General features: G+C 43.5%; 1 protein-coding gene across 1 annotated transcript; it reads left to right on the top strand.

Moving 5' to 3' along the window:
• Positions 1-5620: 5620 nt before the first annotated feature.
• On the top strand, positions 5621-7554 carry msx1a (muscle segment homeobox 1a). Its single transcript, XM_080199943.1, has 2 exons — positions 5621-6078; positions 6447-7554. The coding sequence occupies exons 1-2, from the start codon at positions 5646-5648 to the stop codon at positions 6869-6871; spliced, it is 858 nt and encodes a 285-aa protein (XP_080056069.1). The 5' UTR covers positions 5621-5645; the 3' UTR covers positions 6872-7554.
• The last annotated feature ends 4880 nt before the right edge of the window (positions 7555-12434 follow it).

Raw genomic sequence — 12434 nt, 5'->3', positions numbered from 1 at the left:
CAAGAGAAAGGTAGCTTCCTCTCTTGCTGATCACCTCAATATTAATCATTTCTTACCTTGCAAAGATCAAAGGATTCAACAGAAATATGATAACCCGGATGATGGCTTGGAGAGGGATGAGTTAGTGTCATTTTTACACATGACATCAAGACGGCAATAAAACAACCCAATTATAACCCGGTTATCAAATAACCCAAACAGCACAAAACTATAAAATATGACGAGAGATATTTCTCCTGCAACCCGTTAGCTGATTTTGGGAACTTTTGTCCGCCAGATCCTGATGTAAACGGTGGCGTCTTGTAAACTTCCAATGGATTAAATAACAAATTGGGAAAGACTTGAGTACATTACAAGCTTTTGGGACCGCATAGAATGTTTCCATTATAATTCCCCGGAGATAAAAAGGGGTTGCAATAGTTTAAATTTATCAGCACCAATCTACAGAATGTATCTAGTAGCCTGAACAGAGCAACCACTGTTTTATGTCAGTGTTGTGCGTGGTATTAACCAGGTCCATAACTTGATAAGCATCTTGCAATAACTATGGCCGCCGTGGAGTTAAGTGGCACCTCGCGTCCCTTTTGAAATGTAGTTTATTTTTGAAAAAAGTACTATACTATTCTTTCCGGCTCCTCTAGAAATAATGCGGTCGGGATTATAAAATGCTGATCTTATCAGGCGAGGCAGTATAATGATGTTAGAAAGAGAATTGAAATATAGCAAATTCCCACCAGGACCTATCAGCCTCTGGAAGAGAGTGGCAATGAACCAACAACGCACCTAATAATATAAGATCCAAAAGAGAAAATGCTGGAAAATCTCAGCAGGTCTGGCAGCTTCTGTGGTGCGAAAAGAGAAAATGCTGGAAAATCCAACACAGTTCTCCCTCTCTTTAACTCTGAAGAAGAGTAGTGGGGTGGGGGTGCTAAATGTTATGCCCCCTTCACGGAGGTGGGGCTAGAAAATGCGGCCAGCCATTCAAAAGTCCATTGACTTCGGCGGGAGCGGAAAATCCTGCTGACGGAAAATCCTGTTTCTTTCTCCACCGACGCTACTAGACTTGCTGAGTGTCTCCCCCTCCCCCACCCCCCAGCACCCCCACCGCCCCCAGTACATTTTTCTATTTTCGTTTCCAGATTTCCAGCGTCCGCAGAATTTTGCTGACAATTGTTTCGGAAAACGACTTGGACAGAGCTTGGAGCCAAATTCGTTGGCGCCGCGTGTGAGTTCGCTCGTCCGGTTAAGTGCATTGGCGAAGGTTATTTTTGTGTGAGGAATATATAGTTTAAACGTTTATGCTTTATTATTTAGGTCATCACAAATATATTAAATGGCATTTCCGGGCACTTATCGCAAGTGACAGAGAAGTCGTGTGTAAGCTTATCGGCCTCTGCAGCATGTCTTCAAAGCGCGGACCCAGCTTCTAATTACCGCCAAACGCTGCTAAAAACGGCGCTTGTCATTTTGTGCGGAACCATTAAGACATAAAGCATCTTAACTCTTTCATGCAGCAGTTCAATAAGTCTCGCATGCGAATGGTCTTTTTGTTGTCGCCTTAATTACTGGACACAAGGAACATAATTTCTGAGCCTGAAAAATAAAGAAGATTGGGATAATTTTAGGATCCAAAAATGAGACACAGCCAACTCATTAGACGGAGGGCAATAATAATCTAAGCATTGAAAACAAATTTGTGAATGGCATGTCCTTGCATTACGAGTCGAATGGCTAAATTATGCTAAACGGTCAGATTTGCCCCAGCTAATTTGATGTTGCGTTTGAGTTTTTAGGAAGGCTGGTCATTTGGAAATAAACGGCAATCATACAGTGGCTGTGGGGAAAAGCATTTGTCTCGTTCATCCTAATTAAAATACTTGAAATAATCTCCCCAGTTGAATGTCCATCGCTAAGGTGTATGTATGTAGTGGGGGCGAAAGGTCACATTCTGGTTATCCCACACATCCCGCTTTGAAGGCATCTTTCGCCTCTTGATCCCTCTTTAAGTTTTGCCCATCTTCGTTGCAACACTGCAAGTGTTGGAAAATGAGAGGCAATCAGATCGAAAGAGGCTTTGAGACTCAGGCGATAAATCGGATTCAGATCGAAACAGTTTATACAGACACGGTGCAGGAATGGTTAAGTCACCGGGATAAGTTAAATAATCGACTTTAAAAAAAAACAGGGGATAGTCCTGTAGTTAGTGAGAAGAGTTAGGGATTTGTGAGGTATTATTAGCAGAATCGCCGGTGTCTGTTCCTTCCCGGAGTACGAGTATGTATGTGTGTTTTAGTGTACACAACTCAATAATGGGACTTTTTTTTGGATTAAATTGCTCGGCACACCCATCCACAATCGCCCAGAACAAAAGTTCATTCGCTCCCCCCACACTAGTCACCGTCCCTCCAGCTTGTTCAACGAACCCAGTGGACCTGTTCATTCTCAGTGTGTGGGGGGAACATTGCGCATCTCCTCATGAGATGGTCATGCGAAAATGATAAGAGGCGAGATTGTATTTCACGTAATTCGGCCTCGCCCGTTATCTCACTCATAGAAGTTGTGTTTACTTCTACTTCAGAGGAGGGACTAATTACTATGTTTGCGAATTCTGGGTTGTTGGGGGGGGGGGGGTGAGGTTGTATTCATGTAAGAGATAGGAGGGGAGAGAAAGCGTTTACTTCGAATCTCTTGATAAAATAACATCAAATGTATACCGTCAGTCTATAATACATCACAAAACCCCGGGACATTAAAGGGAATACAGCTTGATTTAATTGTAATTACTGTACAGCGACAGCAACAAAAAATAGGGCCCTCTTGTGTAAATTAAAGGCGTAGTTTGTTTACTAATTTTCATTTATAATTATAGCTTTGCGCCGTTGCGGGGCCAGTAAATGATACAAAGCATGAAATCTCCCAATCCTACAATCTACAAGTCATTCTTCAATGTTCCCTTGTCCTTCAGTCGACATGAAATGAAATGTTTGTGTGGAGCGAAGCTGGAATGGTGTGTTTGTTTGTGTGTGAGTGTGTGTGCAATTCCTTTCTTAAAAACCAGAAAATCTTATCAGGGCAACGTTTGACTTCGAGTTTCCCCCGGCAGAGCCCGGGCAAGCCACAAAGTGTTCTTGTACGCTTGACATCACGAAGCTTAAATAACCGTGAGGCATTGTTATTCGCTGGCAGCAAAGTGCCTCGTTACGCCTGATTGAACTAATTGCTTTGAAATAGGATATATTATCTATAATTATATAGATCTTAGGAGACGGGCCAGCCTTTTTTTCTTTCATCTTCTCCAAATGCATCATAATTTCGCGATCAAATTAATTTGTGTGTGTGTGTGTGGAGGGGTCGGGGGGTGGGGAGGTTGAAATATTGCATTCCTTTCCCCGGATCCCAACTCCAAAGGGTTGGACTCCACTTTTAAGGAGACAAGTATCCGTTCTGCTGACCTGCGTGGGTTGAGATTTAAATAGGCTCAAAACAACTGGATGAATACTTCGTTTATGGTTTGAGGCCACACGACCTGGCGCATTATTTATTCCTGGAATATTTGCCAAGCATCCCCGCGATTTGCGAAACATGTCAAATAAACTTGTCCTTTTTCTTTAATTTAAAAGGACCCCCTTCTCGGATGGAAACACATAACTGTTGAAGATAAAGATTAGCAGATCATCTCAAAGCTGTATTAAAATCGCCATCGTTTTTTGTTTCGTGGGACGCCAGAGTTGATAATAAGTATTTCCATTCGAAACATTAGGCCGCCCTCGAAGGATGGTTTTAGTCTATCCTCCCGTGGAAAAATCCAATCCTGTGTCCAGTTCCACTTTAGGAAAAGCTCCCATCTCTGTCCACTAATTTGAGTGTAACACTGACAGAGGAACATCCCCCTAGCGAGCTCCCGGCTCCCTCTTGCCCCGCACCAAAGGGTATTTGGTTGCGTGGTAATTAAGATAAAAATAAAGATGCCACCTTCTCTGTCACCTTCATTACATTCATTCATCGCCTTGTTTGGGACGCTAATTTGCGCAATATCGTTATCTGGTGTCACGGCTCCCACTGTATTTATAATAAGATTAACCTGAATACCGAGTAATCATCCCTGAGAACCACACGGGGCGTCAGCTTGGAATTTTCTTTGCGAGGTTTCCTTGAGGAGGAAGTGACTGTGGATTTCTTCAGCCGCTTTGGGTAAAGTGACTGCAGACTGCCCGGGACCAGGGAACACATGAGTCACGCCATGTAATGGTTATCGAAGACAGAGAGAGAGAGAAAATAACATGTTTTACATCGGACTTGTTTGCAAATTGCACATTTTGCATTGTAATTTAATTATACCATTAGAAATACTCTAAGCATTGAGAATGCACACATATATGTCATGTACTCAAGAGCAGCTCCTTTGCTGCTGCCATCAGACTTTGAATGGACCCACCTCATATTAAGTTGAGGAACATCCCCCTAACGAGCTCCCGGCTCCCTCTTGCCCCGCACGAAAGGGTATTTGGTTGTGTGGTAATTAAGATAAAAATAAAGATGCCACCTTCTCTGTCCTAGCCATTACTGTAACACTATATTCTGCACCCTCTCCTCTATGTACCATATGCTTTGTATAGCGCAAACAATACTATTCACCGTGTATTAATACAAATGACAATAATAAATCAAATCAAAAATATATAGCCTGCATCGATTGCAAAATTGGCGATTGTTTTGTTCCGTTTAGTTACAAATGCACTTTTTTTAAAATTTTGAAATTAATGTTAACTGTGGAATGATTTACAAAATGCTCAGAAGTGGCGTGCGATCGTCTAAGAACCATCATTTTTGTTTAAACTCAATGGTCTGATATCCTAGGGCTAGGGCGGGCTGCTCTCTTCATGCCGAGTAACTTTTTCAATACTCCGCCTGAAGTTGGGTGCCTTTGATCGCGCCGCCGCTGGCGCCTAAAACAACATAACTTGTCTGCCTATTAAAGGCAGTGACTAATCGTGACAGATTGCTGAGAATCACAATTAGCAGCGTGGATATTCCTCTGAGAAACGGAGGCAAGAAAAGAGATCTCCAGAGAGAGAGAAAGAGGGAGAGAGAGAAAAGTAATGATTAGAATCGATTATTTTCTTTTTAAGAGAGGAGAGAGAGTTATTTCTTCACTAATTTCCGTGTAAACGCCTGCAGCGAGCCCCCCCCCCCCCCCCCTCCCCTCAAAGCTTGTATGGCTCCAGTTAAAAGGGAAATTGAACTGGCTGTCAATGCACCTCCCCCCCCCAACCAGATCATTATCCTTAAATTGCTGGATGGGCACTTGTGTTTATATGAGATTAGAGCCCAAGGGTATCAATAAACTCTTCCCAGCAAGTGGCCAATCAGATTAAGTGCTAATTTATTTCGAAAGATTATTGATGGCGGGCACAGAGAGGCAGCCAATGGCAATTCTCAGACCCACCCCTGGCAGTGCTGATTGGACAGCACCCAGTAAAGTCTCGCTTCTTAACGCCCCGCGGATCATTGGCATCAGGAAGTTGGGATTGTTTTGAATAGGAGTGGAGTACAGGGCAGCGGACCATCAGGTTGGGAGGGGTGGGTGGGTGGGGGTTTGTGTGTGTGTGTGTGTGTGTGTGTTTTCTGTTTGTGATTTGCTGTGAATGCTCCAGTCGGAAAGGGATCCACTCTATATGGCCCCTTGCTCTGTCATGACTGCTCTGCAAGTGACGACCGGCGGCGTGAGAGGCGACGAGTCCCGCTCGCTGGGCAATGCGAAGCTGGCGGCCGCCGAGGAGATGGACAGACCCAAGGCGCCCCCTACCCTGCTGCCCTTCAGCGTGGAGGCGCTCATGTCCGACCGGAGACCCAGCCGGGAGGCGCCCGCCTCGGAGACGGCGCTGGTGGGTACCTCGCGGAGCCGGAGCCCCCGGACGGCGGGGCAGGAGACAGCGGCCACCCCGCTGGCGGCCAATACTTCCTACACCGTGGAGGGACTGTTAAAAATATCCGAGGAGGCGCTTGTGAAATCGGAGGGCAGCGAGAGACAGGATCGGACGCCGTGGATGCAAGGTTCCCGGTTTTCCCCGCCGCCCAGTAAGTGAGAATGTTCTTATTAGAATCTGTGTATTTCTACCTCAGTCTGCCAAATAGTTTCTAGCAATACTGGAAGGTCTGATTGAATGGTGGAGCAGGCTCGAAGGGCTGAATTGCCTACTCTGCTTCTAATTCCTATATAAGGTCAGTAACTCTTGTGAGACGAAATCTAAGTCACAACGTCCATTAAGCTGCACTTTCCTAGAAAAGCTGCAACATCTAAAACCTCCCACTGGAGAGTTAGTTCCTGTTCAGCTTTTCAGTTTCGAATTTAAAAAATAACTTTTTGAGTTCTAAATGTTAAGATTGCTCCTGAAGGGAGAGCACGACATTGAATTAACTGACGCTTATGTTTATTTTTTTGTTAGGACGAATGAGTCCTCCTACCTGCACTCTCAGGAAGCATAAAACCAACCGCAAACCCAGGACTCCATTCACCACCTCGCAGTTACTTGCCCTGGAGCGCAAGTTTCGTCAGAAACAGTACCTGTCCATCGCCGAGAGAGCGGAGTTCTCCAGCTCTCTCAACCTGACAGAGACTCAAGTGAAAATCTGGTTTCAGAACCGCAGGGCGAAGGCCAAACGACTGCAGGAGGCCGAGTTGGAGAAGCTGAAGATGGCAGCGAAGCCTATGCTGCCCCCGGCTTTTGGCATTAGTTTTCCCATCGGGACCCCGGTGCCTGCCACATCTCTCTACGGAGCCTCTCACCATTTCCACAGACCCACTCTACCCGTTTCTCCGGTTGGACTATATGCTGCCCATGTCGGATATAGTATGTATCACCTAGCTTGAGATGGGGGGAGAAAAAGGGACCCGAGAGGGATGGGGTAAAAAGTATTCTTGAAAAAAAACAGCAGAAATTCTATTGAACTTTTCTTCCCCCTCCCTCTCCACGTCTGTTTTACAACGATCCTCCATCGGAAGGAGGGGTTTGTGTACCATGTAATATACTGTATATTTGAAGTTTTATCATTTATATTATGCATATATTTGTTAAATAAATGTAAGTGTTTCAAGTAGTTTCTAAAGCTGATAGTGTTTTTATTTGAAGTGGACGATGAGAAATTTACACTGAAGTCGACATAACAATCGCAGCCCCGTGTGTTGGCTCCAAATTTGACCTGTTGACTATTTCTGCCTCTTGAAAGCAAATTAAAAAGTCTCAACACCAGGTTAAAGTCCAACAGGTTTATTTGGGTTGGACTTTGACCTGATGTTGTGAGACTTCTTACTGTGCTTACCCCAGTCAAACGCTGGCATCTCCACATCTTAAAAGCAAAACCAGTCCTTGGCCTATTAACATCATCCTCCATGTTTACATACCCTGATTGTTTATAAACAGCTTTTTGTCTGCTAGGTTTCTACCAGTCGTTAATATATAAGATTCTTAAATGAATGAGGCATAACTATAGTTGCTTTGATGTTCCGTCCTGTCAGTTGGTCAGAATCAATTGAATTAGTTTAAAAGATATATATAATTTGGCTTCAGAAGTGGGAACAGACCTAAACGGAGCAAGTTGAATTTTACACTGCTATTATGCATTACGTTTTCCTTTTTTGTTTATACCTTGTGTTTACGCTGCCGTTTATGTATTTGTCAGTTGGTAAAATATTTCTACAGCTGGTACCTATTGCTTTGAAGAATTCTCTGTGTAGTCTTTTTTTCGTCGGCGCCGACCTGCTCACCGCTGTTTTGCAAACCTGAATGTTGTAAAACAACCTAACCAGAGTGCTTCTCTGATTATTAATATACACTCTCTGGCTTATTAACCTTAAATAATATTGTGAAAGCCATATTCGCCCATTTTGTTTCGTATCAGTGCCTGTCATAACTTTTTTCATTATCGTTTATGGAATATTCAAAATTAATCCATAACCTTCCCCCGCCCCCCTCCGCGCTTCCCTCCCCAGCACCCTGTATATTTCCATCGTTCTGTTGCACTCTAAGGGAAGGTTTCTCCCAGTCAATATTTAACGCAAATAGTCGGTGTTTACTCCACCCCCGAACACCTTTTGTTCCCCGCCGGTTTTCGAAGTAACTGCAGAGCCCGTCTCACCTCTGTTTTCACCCGCCCCGAGGGGGTGGGGGGGAAGAGACGCAAGTGACCCAAAACTTTTGTTACTAGTGACCCTTTCGAGAGGATCTCTGGTGGTTTAATCTTTTACGCTTTGTCTTTCTTAACTCTCTGGCCGGGGGAAGTCATTGACACATAATTGCAGCAGTGGGGGAAGAAGCAATCTTCTACAGGCGCGGTGTGGTTCCAGTTTGACTGTAGCTGGGGGGCAAAGTGGACCCTTTTATCATTCCAAAAAAAAACTGGACTGACTTTTCCCTCGCCCACTAGAGGCTCAGCGACATTCCCTTTATATTTCTGCCATCATTTCCTGCCGCAAATAATGGGACTTAATGAAATCCTGTGACAACGGGATTATTTCCGGACCGTACAATTTTTTTTGCTTCTGAAAGTGTGGTTAGATTTTGAACGCCTTCTTGTTGATAGTACTGAAGGGCTTGGATCAGGCGACCTTCTTAAAGGACAATGCCGACCCATCAGTTAGTCATTATTATGCCCTTGAGTGTCAGCGATGGTAAGTGTTCTATTGGGATTATTACCCATTACAAAGCAAGACAGGACCCAGAAGAGTCCCTTTTAACTTCAAGAGGGGAAATCCCAGAGCGTGACCCCCAGTAAAAGTCTCCCTTGTTGTTTAGGAGCCGATTTTTCACGGGTGGCTGAGGCAGCGAACCCCTATGTCCAACGGCCCCTGTCGATTTTTATATGTACATATAAATATAAAACTACAATTGCGTTGGGAAGAGTGACAAGACAAAGGTAAAGTCCCTTATGTAGCCGCACGCCAATCCCACATCCCTTTGGTCTGCCCCGACATTGCTTTTGATGTCGATATTCTAGTCTAACGAACGAGTCTGGTTCTCAAGCCGACGCTTGAAGGAATTCTGAAGGGAAATGTGACATTTACTGGACTCTTCTCTCTGAGCACCGTTTTCTCTTTTTTTGGGTTGTGTGTGTGTTTTGTTTTGCACCCCCGAGGCTTGAGTCTCACTGCTCAATTACACCCCATATGTCAACAATTAATAAATAAGTAATGACAATAAGGTGGGAATCATACGGATGAACGCTCCGACTGAAAAGGAAAGTTCACACAAAAGACCAAGAGATTTGCCGGTCCTTTTCATGGCTGATCGTAACCCCCCAACCCCCTTCTCTCTCGCCCCGGGGTTAAACAGCAAAAAAAAACTTGACTATTTTTTTCATTTCGAGGATCGCAACGGGTAGTTGGAAGTGGGGATCAGTGTTTGCTTTAGACAAAAGTGTGGTGGCGCCACTCAGCCTGGCCAACAGACATTTAATTATCATTCCTCCTTCACCATCGCACTGATAGACATGGAATTACTAAACACTGTTTTAGCTCCTTCAACTTGCCAAATGTGTCACTCGCTGTTCTTCCTTCTTGTTCATTATTGTTACTTTTTTTTACTCCAGAATTGTCAACTTGAGAACTAGGTTAACTTAGCAACTCTGCCACGCCGTTCCAAGTCAACCTCCCCTTCTATTTTTATCTTTAAGGCCACTTAACGTTGCTTCGAACACCCCGGGGAACAGTTGAGTGATTAAAGGGTTAAAACGCGGTTGTCTGAACGCACCCAAGGAGCTTTATTTTGTAGCCAATTCAAAAGGGCAGACACACTTAATCACACTACAAAGGCCAGGTGGAGGTAAGACCAAGCTCCGATGTTTTTGATCGATGGAGAAGCAATTCTCTTTATTAGTCCTTTTAGCTCGGGAGAGCATTCTGGTCACCACTTTCGCTAGAAAACTTTGGGGCGGATGACTTTTGTTTTCGCAAAACAACCTACTTGTTGCAAATAGCGGGATCAGTGCACGGAGTGGCGGGTGGGGGGCGTCCTGCTGGGTACACAGATAACATCAGTTCCATGAGCTGGGTGCAATCGGTTACAAAATGATGGGGTGGTTGGAAAGAAATAGGCTTAAGACGGTACATTTCTACGCTGGTCAGCTTCTCGGACCAGACACCTAAAGAAGCAAAGTGCAAATGTGTGAGTCGGCGCCCTATGTATAAAGCTCCTATACAACTCACAATCCTGCCAGATGGGAGAATGATTAAAATATAACTTAAGATTTCTCGAGTTATTCACCCGGCAAAGTAACGTCTCTCATTTATCTGCTATAAACCCAAATCGTATTTTCTTTCAAGTATTCGATAGGTTTTAGTTAAACAGGGAAAATAAACCCATTCAATATCTCTGAATAAAACTTAGGATATTGTTAGAAATTGCTCGAGATGGTTGTTAATTATTTCCAAACTTGGCAACCGATATGACGATTTATCAGTACATAAATATATGAAGAGCCTTCAGTTAATGGCCTGGGGTTAAACGGATACGGATTTTTTTTGTGTGTGTGGTTAGCCACCAGTATCTGAAAGGGAAAGTATACGCAGCGAATCCCGCTTTATTGCTCATTCCTCGGGGTTAATTTCGAAGTATCCCGACATTGAGTAAATACTTTCAAATTCCAGTTAATTTTTGCCCGATCTTTATTGGGGGAGCTCGTCCAATAAACACCCTCGGCGTCTGAACGTTTCCAGCGAATGTAAACCTATCCTTTCCAAAATATACATGTTGGAATATTTACTGTTCCAAGTCCCGAGGGCGCTTTAAAACGGAAAGAATTACTCTCGAGCTTCGAGAACTGCCCAGAACTGTCAAAATGGCAAAATTCACCGAACATTCAAAAATCCAAAGACAGGTAATGGGAGTGACAAAAATGCGTTTGCAGAAAGCCAGTCATTGAAATAGCAATCGCTTTTGTATATATTAATCAAAGTTTAACGAAAGGGAGATTTTAACATATGAATAGGCGACTACCAAGCCTGGTTTGGGGCGGGGGGGGGGGGGGGTGGGGTGGAGGGGGGGTGAATAATAACAAGTGGTGGTGAAAATAGTGATTGAAATAAGGATGAACCCAACATATTTATGTAAGATATTACAAATCGTTGTATGTTCATGAAATGAAACGAAATGAAGATGCCCAACTACTTCTATCTGAAATGTGGACATATCATTTGGTGGAACTACCTTCTTGATATGTTTCCATTCTGAAATATATAGAAAGCGCCCAGAAATAATGGAGTTGGCACTTGAGAGTTTTTTGTGTGTGAACGAAAGCGAGATGGTCTAGCAGTCACAGAAAAAGATTTTTTAATTCACATTTGAGTATATGCATGTATTGAGTCAAAGCTGCGAATTGTTATTGCGATCGAGGCGGCTTGTTGTAAATGCGAATTCGACTCAACTTTCCAGCAGATTTATGTAAAGTGTCATGTTGCCCTTGTAAATTGCTTGGTCCACGTCAAATTGGCCATAACGAAGTTTATTTTATGTGTCATTTATTGTACCACTGTAAACGTGGGTGAAGGCCATTGAGGGAGGGAGGGAGGGAGCGAGAGAGAAGATTGAGGGAACAGCAGGATATACAGTAAAGACATCTTCTGTCCATTCCTCTCCCAACTCTCTCCCAGAACAGAATACACGCCGTTCTTGTGAAGAAAATTCTCGGAACTGTTCGAGGTTGTGTTCATTTTCAGGGATTCCCATGTCATCTGTTTACTATATGGATTCAGGTCAGTCTTCCATTAACATTAAATCACGTTCTTCCCGAGCTTTGCCGATAGACTTGCCAGGTCTCGTTCTATATGTTGTCTTCAAGTATCTCAAAGACCAGCTTGCTTCCATATTTTTTAAATGCCATTTTCTTAGTCTCTCGAGTGACCAAGAATAATCTTGAAAGGTTTTAGTCGGGACTTTCTCGCAGCTTGAGAACTCAAACGCCGGATGCAATAAATGCCATCTTAGATTTGAAACTGTGAGCAATTTTTGTAGAAATTGGGAACGTGTAATGACTCTTATTTCAAATTTACAAAAGTATGCTTGAGCTTTTTTTTAATCATCTATAAATATATTCTAAAGCTGGAGCCCTTAACCCTTTATCGTCTTTTACAATCCCCTCGTATTTGGAGAATTCTTGCACCCTCTGCAGTTAGCGAAGAGAATCGTCCCTAACTAATTATCAATACCTGTAACTCTCTTCAGGATATTTTCCAAGACCATTGCCTCTAGTCAGTGCCAGTAAAATATTGCACCGACATCTCATCCCTCTAACTAAGGTTTATCCAGATTTGAAACTTTGGCTGTATTCTCCCTCCACAGATGCTGTCAGGCCTGCTGAGCTATTTCATTCTCAGTCATTTGCTTTTATCCTTTTCAATTTTTTTCTCGCAGTTTAAGTGGTTTGTTTGAATTGTTAATAAC

The sequence above is a fragment of the Carcharhinus amblyrhynchos genome, chromosome 1, assembly GCF_965287045.1.
Source record: "Carcharhinus amblyrhynchos chromosome 1, sCarAmb.v2.hapA, whole genome shotgun sequence".
NCBI classification, from domain to species: domain Eukaryota; kingdom Metazoa; phylum Chordata; class Chondrichthyes; order Carcharhiniformes; family Carcharhinidae; genus Carcharhinus; species Carcharhinus amblyrhynchos.
The sequence above is the reverse complement of the archived record's forward strand: the minus strand, read 5'-3'. Positions and strand labels throughout refer to the sequence as shown.